This window comes from Copadichromis virginalis, linkage group LG5, assembly GCF_057382275.1.
Source record: "Copadichromis virginalis isolate Kocher_CV1m ecotype Utaka linkage group LG5, C_Virginalis_male_GT1.1, whole genome shotgun sequence".
NCBI classification, from domain to species: domain Eukaryota; kingdom Metazoa; phylum Chordata; class Actinopteri; order Cichliformes; family Cichlidae; genus Copadichromis; species Copadichromis virginalis.
Genome location: NC_140622.1, coordinates 35414702 through 35434280, shown reverse-complemented (window position 1 = coordinate 35434280; position 19579 = coordinate 35414702). Strand labels below are relative to the sequence as shown.

The 19579-nt window shown below is 39.3% G+C and overlaps 2 protein-coding genes across 2 annotated transcripts; both read right to left on the bottom strand.

The window, feature by feature from the left end:
- Positions 1–1511: 1511 nt before the first annotated feature.
- Positions 1512–2702, bottom strand: LOC146710212 (uncharacterized). Its single transcript, XM_085457569.1, has 3 exons — positions 2356–2702; positions 2158–2275; positions 1512–2026 (listed from the first exon to the last, which is right to left on the bottom strand). Exons 1-3 carry the CDS (start codon positions 2461–2463, stop codon positions 1884–1886), a joined length of 369 nt encoding a protein of 122 aa, XP_085313695.1. The 5' UTR covers positions 2464–2702; the 3' UTR covers positions 1512–1883.
- Positions 2703–3066: 364 nt separating this feature from the next.
- On the bottom strand, positions 3067–9814 carry cyp24a1 (cytochrome P450, family 24, subfamily A, polypeptide 1). The gene is made up of 12 exons (XM_085457549.1): positions 9367–9814; positions 9035–9225; positions 8815–8908; positions 8640–8733; positions 8077–8168; positions 7622–7733; positions 6627–6772; positions 5351–5517; positions 4545–4623; positions 4135–4332; positions 3924–4035; positions 3067–3542 (listed from the first exon to the last, which is right to left on the bottom strand). Exons 1-11 carry the CDS (start codon positions 9622–9624, stop codon positions 3925–3927), a joined length of 1542 nt encoding a protein of 513 aa, XP_085313675.1. The 5' UTR covers positions 9625–9814; the 3' UTR covers positions 3067–3542; position 3924.
- Positions 9815–19579: the final 9765 nt, after the last annotated feature.

The following is a 19579-nucleotide window of genomic DNA, read 5'->3' as shown; positions in this document are numbered from 1 at the left end:
TCGAGTAAAAAGTATTTACAAAAAGTAGTGTAAGTGTGTATGTAATGTATGAGATCACGAGCCAAAACGAGGGATCACGAGGGATGATTGATAATGGATTGGGGTTTTTCTCCTTTGTGCATATGTGTGAAATATTAAGTAGTTTTACATATTTTGTACTTTAAGTAGTTATTTAAAATGAAACCACCTGGGAGTTCTACAAGGGAAGTTCATCATCAGTCTTTGCTGAAGCTGCTCAAGACTCATAAAGTGACAAAAGACCTGACAAGATGGAGGTTTTTACTGAGGAGCTGCCAAACCAAAAACTATTTTTCATTTTTAAGAGTGCTTTGTACTTTGTTTTATGTCAAACATTGACCTGAAAACTAAGCAGATCTGTCAAATAAATGCACTGAGTACAACACAGGATATGTAAGTCCAGGATCTTTATTTTATTTTATTAAACTGAAGATTTTGCAGTGTAATACTGAAAATCTGATGTTACTTCAGGGCTTTGTTTATTGATTGATTGTTGATTAAGCGTTGTTGTTTTTTTATTGATCCCTGCGTAAGCTCATTCTGTCTTTGTTTAACCCATCTGAAATACTTAAAAACAGTGGGGGGGAAAACAGGGACTAAAACAGTGCTTAAATCGCTTCACTTGATCTTTTATTATAATTATTAAGTTCAGTTATAATTTCATAATTTACTTTCATAACACTAGAAATCCCACTGAAACATCAGACTGTGGGATTGTGTAACATGTTTTTCACATTGTGCATTTGAGGAATCCATCACTTTAATGGCAGGGGCGGAGCAAAAGGGTGAAAAACAATAAGTTTTGTTAGTTTTGAAAGATGCACTCCCCCTCATGCACCTCATAGTGGTTTGGTCCATTGCCTACTATTACCTAACTTTTACTTTACAAACTGTAAACAAAGGATATGTGAGACACTGCTATGTACTTGTACCACTCAGTAAAAGCAAACATATTTACTGTCATGGTCCTGCGACCATGACTCAGTGACTTTATGTTTATGTACTTATTGTTATTACTTTCATTATTATTCATGGCTGTTTTGGGATGGTTTGTGTTTGGGATTTTAGACACTGGGTTCTGGGTTTGTGCTCCCTCTGTTGGTCCCTGGTGTTAGTGTTCCCCTGTCTCGTCAGGTTAATCAGGTCCAGCTGTTTCCCCCATCTGTGTGTGATTTCCCAGTGTCTCTTTGTGTATTTATAGCGTGTGATTTCCTCTGCTCCTCGTCGCGTCGTCTGTGTTCATCCTCTGTGTTACCCTGCGTACTCTGCATCTACCCTGTGAAATCCTCTGCGTGCTCTCCCTGCTGTTCTCCCTTCGTGTTCAGGTTTGCCACTCCTTTGTGTAGTTTCACCCAGTTTAGTTTCGTCCTTAGTTCTGTTTGCCATCTCCTCTTTATGTTTGTTATTATCAATAAATCACCCTCACACCTAGTGATGGGCAGATGAAGCCCCATGAAGCACTGAAGCTTTTCATCCAATTGGTTCACCCCAACGCGAAGCTTCATGAAGCTTCATTTGCTCTAGCAGGACACCTACTGGACGTAAAAATAATAGCTGGCATGAATTTGAAGAGTGTGGCATTTTGCACACAGCCTGTAAATGTCAACAACAAAAGGAGTGTGTAAAACATGTATATTGTAGTGATGGCAGTATACTGTGTATATTTATAGTGGCAGTATGGGAAATGATTATTTGGAAATGCTTGAAATGGAAATGATCATTTACTGTGAGGTGAGGTGTGGTTGGGGTGTGGACAGTGGTTGTGCTTTTGTAACGTTGAGGTATGGACAGCTACACACTGAGGCTTTGAGCCTCAGTCCTGCCTGTTCACATTTTATTCTGTAAAAACTAAATTTTCACTGCTTTTATGACATTTTAGTGGGGAGAACATAGCTAGGATTTAATGATTTAACAAATCTTTTGAATCCTTTGTCCTCCACAATGCTAAATGGCTGGGAGTCCTCAATCACCATGCTGACCAGGTCTTCATCTATTTGAGATTGTTCTCCTGAGGAAAGACAATAAAGATAAAGCACAAATATAAATATCACACACGTAACTTATAACAGTTGTATAATATTGTTATATCATTTAGTAACATTACTGCATCCTATATTATCATTGCATTTGATGGCTCACCTGGTCTTGCTCCACGATCGGTGTCCCCCTTATTCTCATGCAAAGCTCTGTAGTGCCTAAGCATGGATGAGGTGTTGCTGTTATATCCCAGCTCCCTGGCACATAGCAAACACTTCACCTTGTACAAAAGTCAAGACAGCTCAACATAAATTGTATTGCACCATCAGTATCATGAAAATACATCTTCTGCAGAAATACCTTGTTGGGAGGAATAAGATCAAAATGTTCCCACACAGGGGAGGACATCCTCCTCTTCTTAGCTGGCTCCATTCTCTCCTGACTTTCCTCACTCTCATAAACCTCCATACGGTCTCCAAACTCTCACTAACCGCAACTCTCCATCAAACACCCACATTTTTGAATGAAGTCTGAGGGGTTTATATCGCTGTCATATCTCGCGGCAAAGTTCGAACCACTTCATGAACCAGTCACGTGGTACAGCCGGGCAGCGAGGCTTCGGACGTCATCATTTTCAGCTCCTCCCATAAATGAAGCAAGCCTCGATACGCGCTTCGCGGAAACGCCCCCTCCATTACTCGACACACGCTCCGAAGCCTCGATACAGAACGTCCCATCACTACTCACACCTGAATAAGTGCTGCGCTTTGAGTCCTCCTTCCACTCTCCACACGGCCGCTGCCCCGGACCGTGACATTTACTGTCACGAACACACTTTTTTATTAGCTTTTTGACCTTGATGTTAAATCTTGTGCTTCAGTGTAGATGCTATATTATTGTCTCTTAATGCATGTTTATGGAGTTATAAAATTCACCATAACTCACTAAATTTTTAACCAGCTGAAAGTTATTTCATTTTCATGTTCACAGCTGTGAATTACTGCTTTGCCTAAAAAGCAAATCTTTGCAAGGTGGGAGAAACAAAAAACATGTAAACTCCACACGGAAAGGTGTGTTTAAAGATATATTTATTTGATACATTTGTTTTCATGAATAAAATATGTCTCTTCAAAAAACGATGTACAATCTTGCAATATTATAATTGTGCTTATATATACAATAAAACATAACCCATATATCAATATATATATATATATATTGATATATATATATATATATATACACATACACAATAAAAAGCATAACAAAATACTTGGACTACATTCTACATGTCTAAGATCAAAGATTTGAGGACAGCTGCCTTGGTACAATATTCACTTTGTACATAACAACTGGTACTTTGGTCAGTCATTAACAGTCATAGTTTTAAATATGTCTGAGGTATTTGTGGTAAGATTAGAGTTATAATAATTGTTGTTTTGTATTTTATTTACAGAGCAGCAATGCAGGGAGTCACTGGACCACTGGGACAAGCAACAAAGTTATCACCTTTCTGTCGCTCAGTCCGGAAGAGCTGAATTTAGAGCCTGGAAGGGAAGAAAAGATCAATTAGGGCTCTTCTGAACTTGATGGAAATGGAAATAAAAATATAATTTGGCAGATTCATAGTTACAGTTGTCTAACTTAGATGTAAAGTATGATATCATGTCTACATCTCTGAATCTCAACATGTGTGTTTCTGTTTGTTCTGGCTGCAACTCACTGCCTGCAAGTGAGGCATTTAGGGAACATCTGGAAATTGTAGCTTCCCAGAATAACATAGATTACGCTGTGTCCAAACAGGCTCTGCATAAGACTGTTAAAATAAAGCTACAAACAGTAGCCAGCCAGAGTGATTTAGGGAATCTTTGTGCCACTTCCATCTTGACTAATTCCTAAGTAGTCTAGACATTTAAAACTGTTCTTACTTCATCTCCTGATGAAGGCGACAGGCAATTCTCTATTGGGAACCAAAAGCCCTGAATGGATGACGTCAAGCGGCTCATTATCTGTTGCCACAATCTCATAGTCTCTGACCAGCTGTAAGAAAGACAAGCAAAAATCAACAACTGTTCAAATAATGGCATTTGTTGAGGACCATCTTGAGCTAACCACTTAGGTTTTAGTCACTGATCGTACCCAGCACATGGCCAGTTGCAGCTGAAGCTCTGCCAGTCGTCTGCCGATGCACATCCTCTTTCCAATACCGAAAGGAACGTGGGCAAAGGGGTTGATGGTGTTGTTCTCGCGCAGCCAGCGCTCAGGTTTGAACTGCTTGCCATCATCAAAGTACTCTTCGTTGGAGCCCAGTGCATGGCTGTTAATCATCAACACTGTCTGTGAATGGAGGAAAAAGTATAAGTTTTTGGTTTTGTCCCTATTTTACAGATGAACGACGCAGTATAGTAGATAATGAGACTAAAGCCTGAGAACATGAACAGATTTTCTTTCTAAAAAAAACTCATTTAGACATCAGTCAAATGTAAATTTTCACAAGAATGGAATCTGCTTATGTCAGGTGTATGACGACTACTGTCTAAGCCACTTACTCCTTTGGGAATAGCATAATACCCCAACACAGTGTCCTTGTCCAGGGTTCGGCTTGTGAATGGAACTGATGGTGATAACCTGTAGGAATTAGACAAAAAATACATGTGAGATTATGACACAGTGACCATACTCATACTACAGTATGTATAAGCTGCTTAACAGGAGATAAACATATTCCGGCATTGTTCACAGGGTAAAATAAGGTGAGATATAATCTCCAGTTGGGGGGCTTGAACAGTACATTCCATGGGTGATGTGGTTATGTTGGTGGACTTAAATGAAATGTTAGACAACTTGTGACTTCAAAAGGAGACCGAAGGAGAACCTACAAGGGCTAGGAAACAATTTAAATGTGACCACATGGTAGACTTTAAGCTTGTTGTTGCTGGTCATGCCACCACATCTCACGGAGCTTGTTTTTGAGGCAGTCATGCGTGTGAGTTTTCATTCTTAATCTCTCTGTAGTACGAGCCAAAATTATGATTTAAGTCTGATTTACTGCTTGGGAAAAACTAAACAAAACTGATTGTTTAACTGGTGTCTAATTCATTCATTTAATAGGAAATGGAGATTATTTGTATTTGTCGTATTTGTTTTGCTTGTGTGACTCTTGCACCAAACTCCTATTAAAGAAAAAGATTTTCTATAACTATATTTAAATTTAACTAGTCTATAGTTAAACTGGTGTATCGTTTGGATTTCTAAATGTATTTAATTGTATTAACAGAGTATGTTTGGCACTTTTCAGAGAGGAAGATTAGATACTACACCGCTGCTCATAATATAAGCATCAGTGTTAATGTACCTCATAGACTCTTTGAGGCAGGCCTTGAGGTAGGGCATATTCTTGATGTGCTCTCCACTTGGATCCTGGTCAGGAGGCACGATCTCTCTGATCTCCTGCAACAGCTTCTTCTGGGCGCTGGGGTTTCGTGACAGGTTGAAAATAAACCACAACATGCTATTGGCGGTCTGAGAAACGTAACAGCAAGACAGAGAGGGAGGAGAGAGAGACAGAGACAGAGATTGAAATAAGGAGGTAGTGAGGAGATGTCTCTAAATGAGGCAGCTACGCTAAGTGCATTCATCAGTGGGGTCCTGAAAGGAGCTATGGAATGTTTTGGGTTCCTCAAAGGCTCCTCAGTTACATCTACTACATTAATTTTCCGCTTTTGAAGGACTGAAACTGCAGCACCTTTTTGTTTTAGAGTTTACAAGGTTTTTTTTTTCTTTAACCACTTGAAGGAAAGTAGGTGAAAGGTTGAAATTAAAAAAGCAAACTCATGCTTGTTCTGTTAAAGTGCAGCTTGCAGTTTTTTGTTCAGTAAAGTGTGACTAAACAAAAAGCTGTAATAGACAGAAATGGCTTTAAAGCTTCGCAGCATTATGTTTCTTTGCCTTCTGCATCTAGCAGCCATTAAAAATGGGTAGAAGTGGCCTGCTCGATCAACAAATTACTAATCTGTGTGACTGTTAAAGCCAGTCAAAGGACTTCAGCAGCACGTTTGCCACCATGTGGTGAGAACTAAGCTGAGCTGAATATAAAAGTGTGATGTAAAAGAAAAATTCTGGCGACTACAGATTCACTGAAGAGGTTGATAGAAGACTACATCAATTTACATAATAAAAAAGGATTGTCACAAATAAAATTGTTGTGTCTGGGTGACACCACCAGGGGGCCCGATTGTTAAAAAGAATACCAGGACTAAACCTGTCGGACATTAAGTAGCGCCACTGTGTGGCCAGTTATAAAACTACAGTTATGCTACCAGTTCTTAGTTGCTTGAAAGGTAGATTCTACTGGCTAATGTCAGCCGTCAGAAACACTTTCAGAAGTCAGAATTTCTAGTTAACTGTTAGCTGTGTTCTTTTTCAATCAAATTTATAAGAAATAATGTGTTAATTATTGAGTTTTAGAGATGTCGGTATGTATTTATGTTTGTTGGACAGAATGTTAGCATTGGTTTTCATACTAAGCTAAGTAGCTGTAATGACCAGACAAATAGGAGAGCGATGTCCGTGATTTTAACTATCTCAATGAGAATTAAATGTATATGTTTGTGGTGTAAAATGTTACTCACTGTCTCAACTCCTCCAATCTGCAGCTCGGTGATGGCCGCGTACAGCTCCTTTTTTGAAAGGCTGCTCTGGTGTAAGATGTCACCGATCAAATCATCAGGAGCTCTGGTTGCGTTCCTCTTCAGCTTCTTGTCAATGTAGACTTTGGCTGAGGGAACAAAAACAGTCACGATGTAAGCATGCTCATTTTAAAGTCAAATCTCATGTGTTTTGTTTGCACTTGAAAAGTTGGCTTTTGGTTGTTACTTTATTTTTTCTGTCATGTTCTCAGCTGCTTTCAGGCAAAATAGTAAAAAAAAAAGATTGTTTGCTCTTGGAGCTCTGTTGGCTTTTGTGCTGGTTTGAAATCTCACATATTAAAGGCTAACTGTCAGGCCTCTTTAATTGTAACTCTAGATGTAAGGAATACATGTGAAGTACATACAAAGTTATTTATACATAAAACAAAGAATAACTTTTTTTGTTTCTGTTTTCGGGCTAATTTTCGTTACTGTTTTCTGAAAGTGTGTCAGTTGTTTTTTTATCCTTTCATAAAATGCTATCCATAATCTAACTTGTCTGACTGAAAGACATATATTAAAGACAAGATATTTTGGTGCTGTACTGAAAACACATAAAAACATCAATTGTTGGTACAATAAGTGGTTATGTGTGAATATTTGTAAGAGGTTGAAGCAGCATAATCTTCTTTATCACTGTATGCCACTACCTTCTGCTACAACAAATATTTGGCATATTTCTCCCTCATGGGTCATGCAGTTTACTACAACACTGAGTACCAGAGCGCCAAGTACACAAAACACTGGCACACAGTTCAGATCTCTCTGCCACCCACCCACCCTCGTCTGTACTTTCCTATTGATGTTCTTACTGGAACTGAGCTCAGACAAGTGCAAACATTACAGATGAGTGGAGACAAACAGTACCCTACGACAGTAATTACTGCAGGCGGGGGAATCTTAATTTTCTAATTTTGTGGCCAGGCATAAACTCGCACCTGTGCTGAAAATGCGGTCCCATGCTGCGGTGTGGTCCTGCCATGTTTTGGTGTTGAGGCTCTTGTGGAGCTCTACTGGTGTAACCATCATCATGCCAAAGGTGCTCATCATCTACAGAGAAACAGAGCGACAAGAGAAGACAGAGTCAGAGAGAAAAGGATTGGGAGTCTGATGTAATCCATTGTCACTCGTGCTGAAAGTCTCTGATTCAATTGTTTTCAAAGCTTTTTCTATACTGTTGCCCCCATTACCCTGAGACCTTTGTAAGCATATTTTTATTATCTGTTAACGGTATTGGTTTGCCCCAGAAAATCCCAGTGAGAGTGTTAGTCACTGAACTGCTGCATCACTTGGTGAACCTGATGAACTGCGAAGTTTCCACAGGCTCACAGAGAGAGCCAGCTTCAGTCCTACAACTGTCCCCTCTTACAAGTCACAGTGCTCCTATACTCACTGTTTTCACAGCTGTGATGAAGTTCATGGCTTCCTCGTTGACCGTCTCTTGCAGAAGACCAAATCTCTTCCCATAAAGGATGAGACAAATGGCTGTGAGGTGAAAAAGAGCAAAAAGTGAGATTCAGAATGCCAGATTTTTACTTTGTACAGGTCTGCAATGTCTCAAAATCCTTTTAGTTTATGATTATCTTTTTAACATTACAGGTGACAGAAAACATCATAGCAGAATATTGCTTCTATAAATAACATGGTTGAAAGCCAAAGATATAATTAGGGGTTTTTTTTCGGTTTTATAATGATTCATTTTGAAGCCCACATTCACTTCATTTATCAGAGTTTTCGCGCTTTTTATTTGCCTTAACCGACCTTGAATGTATTATCTGTAAATTATCTGGTTTTAAAACCGTTTAAAGGTAACACCTGATTCTTTCAGAGTTTCAATTTCCACATTTTCTGTATTAGACGGTTAATCGAGAAAATGATCGGCAGCTCAATCTATGCTGTAATAAAAATCCCAGTTGTAGATTTAACGAGGAATCGAATCAAAAATAGTGAACTTACTCTCAAACGACCATTTATTCAATTCGAAGTACAAGTCTTCAATCTTCCCGTTGTTGCTGATGTTTCCAATTCTGCCAACGAAGTCCACCAACACCTGTTTTTACAAGCAGAAGGTGTCAGTCATCGATAACTCTAAGAAGTAAAAGCATATATTCTTTATGTAACGGAGTCTTACCTCGTTTATTTTGCCATCGAGCTTCACCACTTCTGTCGGTTTCATGAGTTTCTGCTGAAATGCGCTCCTCACTCTCTGCCAGTCCTTTCCTTCCCTGCAAAACAAAAGTAAGTGCGTTTTAATTTAAAACATTTGTGCTTCTACTTACGTCTCAGTCTGCCTCCTGGTGGGTTATTGCCATTTTAGGCACCAATAAAGGAGAAATCGAAAGACCACTTACAGAATTAGGAGTCCGTACGCCTCGTCTCTCAGGTCTCTGTATGCTTTCCAGGGTTTGATTTCCAGCCTCTGAGGGTAATTTGCCTCCTTCCTATAAAGCGCCTCCAACAAGCAAGGTGCGCCAATGTGCACAGACTCGAAAGACCCCAGCTTCATCCGGAATATCTTTCCGAACTTCTTATGATAATCAACCTGAAAAAAAAAAAAGATTCAAGTAGTTATAAAATGTCATGGAAAATAAAAAGTGATTACATCTGTTTTGGTCACATTTTAATAGATTAAAAAACACTTGGAATGTTTATGGTTATATGATGACATATGATAATACTGTACCAATGCCTCATGTTGCCTCGTCAAACCGCCTTTTCTTAGGAGTTCAAACAGACTGCCGACCAGGGGCCAGTTGGTGGGTCCCGGGATCTCGTCCAAGCTGTGCGCTCTGAATGCCGCATGAGGACACGGTGCAGCCTCCGCAGCATCCTTCTCCTCCAGCACGCACACTGAGGATGTTGGCTTGAAGTGCTGCAGCCCGACAGACTTCTTCTTCAGCAGCTCAACTATCTGAGGAACTTTTTGGATTTGCGCCCTCATCCTCAACTTTGTATTTATCTATTTTTTACTCAGTTAGTACTCAGATGTTTAACAGCAGCTCCCTTTTCATTACCTAGAGGTTGTTCTAGTTTCTTGGAAAAGTGTTACTCCATACCGCATTATATATACTCTGAGAGTGTTTATTCCTGCCGTGCACGGAACCAATCAGGGGCCGGTCCTGCATGGTGTGGCCGTCGAGCCCGCCATTCATTTATGGATCCAAGTTGAGAGGATCGTATGACCCCAGATAGACCGAGGAAGTGCCCTGACCCCCCCCCCCCCCCCCCCCCGCTTTATAAATAAACACACAGGCCACTGCGGAGGTGACGCGGTTCGCTTGAACCTGTTTCACAGTGACCCGTGATTGGAAGAACCGAAACTCTGGCAAATACTACTGCCACACTTCTGCACCGGGCAAATATTTGACCGATTGCAGCTTGTGTGTTTGCTTTGTTGGTGTTTTGGAGTGTGTGTTCTTTGTGGAGAGGTAAAGGGGTGGTGGGGGTAAGTGGGCATTTAAAGTGCTTTTTTGGACCGTTTATTGTACTAATTATACGGGGTAGTTTATACAGTCCAATTAACAGGAGCGCTGAATTGGAGTTGTTATTGCAGGAAATGTAAAAGTCCCTCCATCCATGGTCGCCCGCTGATAAATAACATTTAATTCGTACATTTCCAGATCGTTCTGTAGTTTCCAGATCGTTCTGTAGCCTCTGATGATCAAAATCAAAGTCAGACCTTTTACAGTCTGTTTTTCTTCACCACCAACAAGAAGCTCACCAGACACAGGCATGAAAAAAGTGATTTTTATTGTTTGATATATTTCTTAGTTTGAAAAATGAAACGAGTTGATGGCGAAATCACCCCCCCAACACACACACACACACACACACACACACACACACACACACACGAATCCTTATGTCGTTTATAATTGCGAGGACCCCAATCTTAACCCCCCCAACTGAATGCCCAAACCCGATATATACCTGCCTCGAACCTGGCTCCCCAACAGCATTTCGCAGTTCTCAAATGAGGACCGTCCTCACTTGGGCTAAAGCTAATTGGTCCTCACAAAGATAGACATACATGTAGCGCACACACTCAAGTACAGACGCACACGCCGCCCACTCAGAGCTGGCATGACTTAAATAACATGTACTGGGGCCCCGTGTTGCTGCTCTTTAAAAGTGCTCATTCACAGACTCTCGGGTGGCATCAGAGCAACCTTGAACTCTTAACTGATGTTTGCCGGTTATTGGGTGAGCGAGCAAAAGTCGTCTCATGTGTAGCAGGCACATATTAATCACCCCCCCCCCCCCCCCCAAAAAAAAGAGAAAACAACCACCCACGCACCTACAAATGCACACGGTGACCGCTCATGCTGTTTGATATGTGGTATCACATGATATCAGGCAGCTTTAGTACTGTATTTGTGCTACTTTATTATTTAAAGAAATGTTAACTTAAAAACTTTTAAAAAAAAACACACAACCTTCTTGAAAACCGCATTATTTCTCTTATATATACGTATATATATCGTCAGTCTGAAAACAAAGACAGATGATCTGCATCTTGGCCAGCTGTTTCTCAGTGTTTCAAGTCTTTATGCAAAGCTAAGCCAACAGTCTGCTTGCTGGATTTTTTTATTTTTAACATACTGACACGAGAATGGCACCAATCACCTCATCTGTTTCTCAGAATTTTAAAAAAAATGCGTGTTGTGCAAACCATCAAATTATTCTTGCGAAAGAGGACTCTAGTGATTTTGTTGAGTGTAGATTAATAACATCTGTTTTTAAGCCTTCTTTTCTTGGTAAACATCTACATCTCCCAAACTCTATGTGCTCAACCTGAAGCACGATGCAAAATAATGGGACCTAACCATTTCTAAAATCCCAAAGCGTCTCAATAAAGTGTTTTTGTTGCATGAGTGGCAGTGCTTCTCATTATGCATAGTCACATTTGTAATGAATAAAATCAAGTATTTGTAGTACATTTTTAATCCTTATCTTTAAAAACATCAGCTTAAAAGAAGTACATTGTTTGAAAATGCATTTATTTTCATTACTGGGCAGCTTAAATGAAGGGTATCAAACCCATTTTAGGTTATGGAGCATATGGCCTAATTTAATCTGAAGTAGGCTTGATCAACAGAAGCGTGCAATAATTCATAAATTAAAAAAAGTAACGATTTCCGAATTCCTCTTTCAAATTTCTAATTCTTCGCAGGCGCAGTCCATATACAAATCATATAGAGGACATCCTGAGACAAATAAATGCAGCAAGTGTGTCATTACACATACAGAAGTTACAGATCACAAATAGTATTTAAAACCAACTTTCTGGAGTTAGAAACGTATCATTTATTTTTACTACCATATAGTAATAGTGGCCACTGCAAAGGGATTAATATGCATTCAAAACAATAAAAGAAAATTTGGACAAATAATGACTCACACTTTGCAAAATTATCCAGTGGACTGCTCTAGAAATTGTGGCTGGCCTGTTATGGCCCAGTTACTGCATGTTAGACACATGCATTAAAATGATACCTTTACTTGGAAAAATCAAAGTAGCATCATTATGGAACTGAAATGACTACTTTGTCCAAAGACATATTTATTTAAATTTCTTTTCAAATGTCTCTGTTCCCAGCCTCTTGAGTGTGTAGCTCAGGTCATGCCCTGAAACAGACAAATCTCTGGTTTCCATACACTATAAAGAGTTGATTAGATTAATGTGATCGCTAGTTGCAGCATAACACTCTTAAAAATTCAGTGTAATTAATTGGAGTATTGAAAATTTCTAATACTTAAATATTTATTTAGATCCAATGTCAAATTAATATCGTATAAAAAGTGCATGACAGATTTAGACATAGTCTAAAAAATTTACATTTCTATTATTTCAAAAAGCAGTTGGCTGTTGTGCAAGGTGTCACTTCAGGACTTCAGCCTGACAGTGTGCTGGTCTGTGCTGCCACATTAAACACTGGCAGTGTCACAGATAGTTGGCACTGCGCATAGTGCAAGTCATAAAGAAAACATGTTTTCTTGTGATGTCCTGTGTAGGCAAACAGAACTACGCAACACCCTCCCCTATGACCTTGAGCAGAATACGCAGCTGAAGGTTTTATTGCAATAAATGTGTACTGGCGGTGGTGCGTTTGTGCCAGGCATTTATCGGCGAGTCATTACTAAATGTATTTATAAAGCAGTATATTAACTGAGACACAAGGACAAACTGGGTTTATGGGTTCATTTATGGGGTATTATGGATTATTTTGCACAAACGCATAGAAACACAATCCGTCAGCATTTCTGTGTTAGTTATTTGCTAAGAATATCAATTTGCTGGACAAATAAAAGAAAACAAAATAAGTAATGAATAAACACACTAAGTTACATTTTCATTTTAGTTTCAGTCAAGCGTACTGTTGTTGTTGTTTGTGCTTGCAAGATGCTTAAAACTGAAGCCTCGAGAATTGACTGAATACTTCCCACTGACCCGTCATTCCTCATCTTTAAGACATCCCTTTGATTGAAGTGCAGGTCAATACTCTTTGTTCTTTACAGTCAGCTCAGTGGAGGGTTTGTAGTAGTGATGACAGCAGGCGAGAGATAACTGATGAACCAAGATAGGGACCGGTCGACCCTCGCAAGTAGCCCCGAACTCCCCAGAAGGCGGATCAAACAAACCTAACGACCTAAAGACACTCATGCCCAAATTGAGCGACAGGTCAGGGAGTTCACTGATTATGTTTGAAGTGGATGCTGCTCTATACACAGGTACATACAAACGTAAGTCATGTGTGCACACAAAGATGTACATTCATATGTGAAGCCACAGAAATACAACCACCATGTTCTTTAAAAAATGTAGAGGCCTACAGAGGAGGACGTTACTGGAGATTGACTGTGGAGATGGAAAAGCCTCATGCAGTCACATCAGCCTGACCCAGAAAGTGAGGTGCCCTCTTCCCCAGAACCTATATATTACCTTTTGGATAATCCAACAAGCACTCCTCCACCACTTAAGTCAACTGGTTATTGCCCTTTCTTTACATTTTTTTCCTGGCACCCCATTATGTGTGGCCATGATTCAGCATTAAAATTCATGATTACTGGGAAACCTGTAGATCTGTTACATCAACAATTTTTGTTTTGTTTTAAGTTATCACAGTGGACTATAGATTTCTGGCATTTACAGGAAACTAGTTCATTGCTATTGATAGAGTATGTGGGAAAAGCACTGGAGCTATAAGGAAGGAGATCTCCATGAACCTACTGACCTCCTCCTATACACTGAGGCTGCTGTTGGCATTCAGTTCTGTGGAGGGGACGGCTTTCTTGAAGCTGAAGAACTAGTAAGGGTTGGCACAACAGGGAAGTCACAAGGTTTGTTTCTGAAATGTGAAATGTAGGGGTGACTGAGGTGAACTGCTATGAAAGATGCAGAGGTCACTGAGGGCGTATGGTTGACAAAGTTGAACTATGTGAGCAAAATGTCCTTTAAAACTCATGTTAACAGTGAAATAGGGTCTGAAACATGAATTATTATGTATATACACTAAGTATTGATTCTACTTATTCTACTAATTATAAACAGTAATGATGATATGGTAACGGTAAATGTTTCAGGACACTGCCGTAACATTCAAAGCTTATTATTATGTTTTTTCACCACAGTTACAAATTGGGATTTTTCATACAAACCCATATTAATGTTCACAATATAAAAGATAATTAAAGATAATATAACCTGATTTAAAATCCAGCACATTTGCTTTATCTTTAATGCTATTCACTTGGATATTTAGTTTTCTGTTTTGCTTACAATTTAATTCATTTATTTATGGTACTGTTATTAACTGCAGTTCCTGGAGGATGTCACAAAATAAGCATAAATTTGCAGTGGATAAGAGGATGGTATCAAATGGATTTTTAGATACTTTGGAAGCTTTCAGACAAATGATAAGAGAACATTCACAAAATAAGTCAATGTATGTAAAAACAGTCACATTGGGAATTTTAATTATATTACATTAAGTAGTCTAAGGGGCTGGAGCCCCCAGGGGAAAAGGCAGTATACACCCTGGACAGGCTACCAGTCTATAGCAAGGGTAACACAGAGAGACAACTATTTATGCTCACATTCACACCTATGCCCAAGTTAGAAACACCAGTTAAACTAACATGCCTGTACCTGGAGTATAGCACCTGGAGAGAACCCATGCAGTCCCAGAGAGAGCATGCAAGCATGCATCATATAAGATACACCAATAGAGCATATTTTAATTCTCGTAGACAAAACAATCCTGTGGAGTTTTAAAAATGGGAAAAAAACAGTTTTCGCAGCAAAAATTTTCTGGCACAACTTCACCTGCTTCCAAGGTGCATGGAGAGGATGAAAGAATTCACAAAGCAGGAACTCCAGCAACACTTGAGGGAAGATGAATAACTTTAATAATTGACCGTGTTTCGGCTTGCGGCCTTATGAAAACAACAGTTTTGCCAGGATATAGTACTAACTCTCCAAAATAAAGGTGGCATTATCTATGAACTGATACAAGTAAGGCTGATCTGTAAGTCTGAGCAATAAACTCTGCAGTGATCCAATAGTCTACAGTTTGTACAGCGGCCTTGAGAGCTTAACACACTGTAACTTATGATAATATGTGCAAATAGACAAAAAAGAACACACACACCCATTTTTGAATGCGCTCCCTAAAAGCTGCTCATCTGTCATTAAAGTGACGTGCTGTGATGTGTTTATTTGTTCTTCAGCTTGTCATTTGATGAGTGAACGGGTCATGAACTCACTGAGAGGATCTTTACCTGTCATTCTGTTGTGATAGTTACAGTACAGATACACCTTGAAAAAACAAAGAATATCTGACCACTGGTGAAAGGCAGTCCAGAAACAATGACTTACTGTACAACTTTATGGGATGACCTACTTTGTGCACACACAGAAACAATAGGTTAACAAGTCTGACGATAGCATTTAAAGGCCACTTAGCGAAGGAGTGCATTAAGTGCAGTAGTATTTGACTGGGTCAGCGGTTACTATGACATACTTGTGTGATGTTTTTGGATTGATGATGTTTTCTGCAGGGATTGTTGACAGCATGAACCCATCAATCCTCTACGCTGATATATTTCACTTTGAACTGCAACAAAAGATTTATTGTTTTCACAAATGTGCTCCACATGCAATGAAATGTTGGTCACCCAAAATGAACATTACACTGTCATTTTTTTGATTTTCCCTATAATTTCCATGTGAAATTAGTATGTTGAATGTTAATTTTAAATCATTTAAAATAATTCGTATTTTAAATTCTCATTTAATTGGCCTTCATTCAGTAAGGTACTGAAGTCCAGTTATAGTTGTGAGTGAGCTGTCACCATTGTTGAACACTTTGACCTTTTTGCTGACCTGAGTATCAGAGATAAATTTGTGAAAGTTTTGACCCCCCTGACAGATATACTGTATCCTCAATGCCCCCATTAACTCAGTGCTCTGTCTCCGTTATCTTATCATTATAAACAGAAGCTCTGAGTAAATGTCATCATGCACTGATGTCCTGTCAGCCCACGTGCCAATGGACATTCAAAGGAACCCATGCATGGCAGAAAAAAGTTGCACAACATAATTTATGCAAGGTTTAGTGTCCAGTGAGCAAATACTTTTCAACGTGGCTCATTTAACCTTCATAGCAGTTAGGAACTAAAGAAACCATCCTTCAGCGGCCCCATATTGCCACTGAGCAAGAAAATTAACCTACCGTATAATAGCCCCTCAAACTATTTATGCAGCTGACTAGAAAACTTAGCCTTAGGTTTTCTTATTGCTACACAAAGGTATATTCATGTAATAATCTTTGGCCTTTCTAATAGAATTTTTTGTCGAAAATTATAATGACAGTGAAAACATGCAGTTGTATAGCAGGTAGATGGATTACCATGCTCAGAATGAATGCTGTATCTCAACTCATGCTTTTGTAATAATCATTCTTGCTTTGAGTGCAGGTGCAACAAGTATGGCTACAAAGAGCACTTCAGATGTTAAGCTGATTGGCAGTTCTCAATTTGCCATGTACAGTTATGGCAAAATGAGCAATCTTAAGGTTTTACATATCAGAACATAATAAAAAATATATTCAGTTATTAGCAGGTCTTAAAATTTAGGCAAATACTGAACAACCTCAACAACAAGACATGATATACTATGTCCTTATTACTGAACAAAAACTAAGCCAAATGCAGAAGTAATGTGTGAAAGATTATGTACAACCATTATTCAACAGCTTGCAAAATGACTGTTATCATTTTCTTTATGACTTTATCAGTGTTTTACACTATTGTGGAGGAATTATGGCCCACTCTGCTTTGCACTGTTGTTTTAGTTACCATACCATACCCTAATTTATTCATACAGCATTTTAAAAACTACACGGCCGACCAAAGTGCTGTACAACAGATATATTTTTTATTGTTATTGATGGTTTTGAAACACCTAATCCCTTATGAGCCACTAAATCAGCTGATGCGGGTCAGGAAACCTCAAATAAAGCTCCCATTAAACATCAGAATTAGGAAATGTTGTAATTTCAGTGATTCCTCATTATTTCTGAGACTGTACTGGGATTTTTCACCCACTGCAGTCTATAGAAATTACTACAACAGAGTAATAGTGCCACAACACAGAAAACAAAATATTGTCGATCATTTTAAGTCGAAAATTTCCAGATTAAAGTCAAAATTGTATTTTGAGAAAAAAAATATCCAAAGCAGCAACCATGGCAGTTTGTTGTGAAATAAAAACTGTAATCTCTACTTTTTTCTCCAAATACAATTTTGGTGTTTTTTCATTTTTCTTAATATTGCTCTAATACACTCTCGTAGATTACTCCCTCAAGGCAGTGCGAAAAAGCACCCAGAGTATGGATAGAAAGCCCTGTTGATGAAAGAAGCCAGAAGGGAACAGAAACCCCAGTTGTCGCCAACAGTGATGCTGTTGTCTAGTCTTGAGGTACATGGGTTACAAACGTAGAAGACGTTGTGCCAAGAAGACAAATTCCAACTGCATCTGCACTGGATCAGCACTCACCAAAACTAGAAAGATGCAAAATGTACCACAAATAAGACTAGAGCCTGTATTGGTAGTCAATGAATTTCTAGCTGTTTTTTGAGACAGTATATGTCAATCCCAGTGACAGACAGACAGACAGACAGACAGAGAGACAGACAGAGAGACCAGGGTTCAGTGGATTAGTGAATTGACGTCTCTTTCACTAGTTGCATACAGCTTGATGTCGTCCATGTATTTTGCTGACATAGACAGGACAGGACAAGAAACTATGAACACACTGACTTTCTTAATGATGGGCATACTAGTCTAATAGTATCACTAGTGTCTTATTTACTCTAAGTTTTACTGAACTACTCAACCCTGTAAAGTACGGTGACATTAATACTGAAAAGCTTCATCTGTTATATCAATTGCCAATTGTTTGGAAATGTGTTTTGTGGACTGGAGCTGGTAGATCTGTGCAGAGGCTGTCTATGACTCGTTTTCTCAAATCCAGTGTATGGCTGTGTAGTCTGTGTCACATGCTACACACAAGTTCACACATACATGCTTTGACATGTGTGCCGGTTATGTGTGCGTGACTGCAAATGGGATTCAGTACCATTCCCAGGCTTTTTCCTAATCTTGTTATTTTCCATGTGCCTGTTTTTCTATCACCTTCACTCACGTTTACAAAGTCTGATGTGGTTTCAACCAGCTCATCACTCATGCTGGTTGTTACAACATCTGTCTAGCTTTGGTGCCAGGGTGAACGCCGTGCCGACGCTTTGTGTCTTGGAGAAAACGAAGCCCTGAAGTCATGCAGCCTGATCAAAAGAGGGTTTTAAAATGCTGTTTAGTACACTTGGGCAGGGCTAGACTGGTTGTTTTGCAAAGCACTGCGGTATATTAACCCCTGTTTTTTACTTATGTGTGCGCATGTGTGTGTGGGTGGGTGGGTGTACAAGGTAAGAAGGGCACGGAGACTCTGCTCTGTTATGAGCTTTGCAACTGAGGTGAGATATTCATTGGAATGAAGCCAGCATGTTGAGTTCAGAGGGGTCCTTGTGTACCCTGCTCTGAACTCTTGCAACCTCAGTGCGTGTGTGAGCGTGTGTGTATGCGTGTGTGAGGGGTGATAGGGGTGGCGGTGGTTGTAGGTAAATGAGTGAATGAGCTAGAAAACATGCACCGGTTGACCTCTTCTGTGCCAGCAGGGTGGAAAGTGATGCCCCCCCCCACACACACACACACACTTTGCCCATGGCCACCATGGACAACATGCAGTACCTTCACTTTGAACCACCTTTACCCCCAATTAACACTCCATGGAAGTGCATATATGTCTCATTTATTGCATTTCCTGTGGATGTGATAGAAGTGTACATGCTCAGTGTGACAGCACATTTGTAGGCTATGCAAGTGAAACTGTATTTATATGGCACATATTTTTTCACATGGAAGCACAATGTGCTGCACAAAGATACCACAGAAATTGCAGCTGTAATGCCATAAAGATAATGTAAAACTCAATAGACAGAGATAAACAAGTGAAATAATAAAACTAAACAACACAGGCTACAGTAGTTTAAAAAAAAGTAAAACTCAATAGCTGAATCCATAAAGGAATTAATTAAAACTCAAACAGCTGTATTCTGGATAAGCTGAAGGTGATTTAGACACTTTTTCAAGATTCTGCTGAGTTACAAATGTGAAGCCTACATGAAACAAAAGCATGGTCAAGTTTTTCAGCATCCTCTGGGAACAGAAAGCTCATTACATTTGCAATATTTCTTTAATGATAAAAAAAAAACAATCAGCAGTAACAAATAACAGTTTCAACTATGACGTTGATATGACCATGCAAAGTTAAATA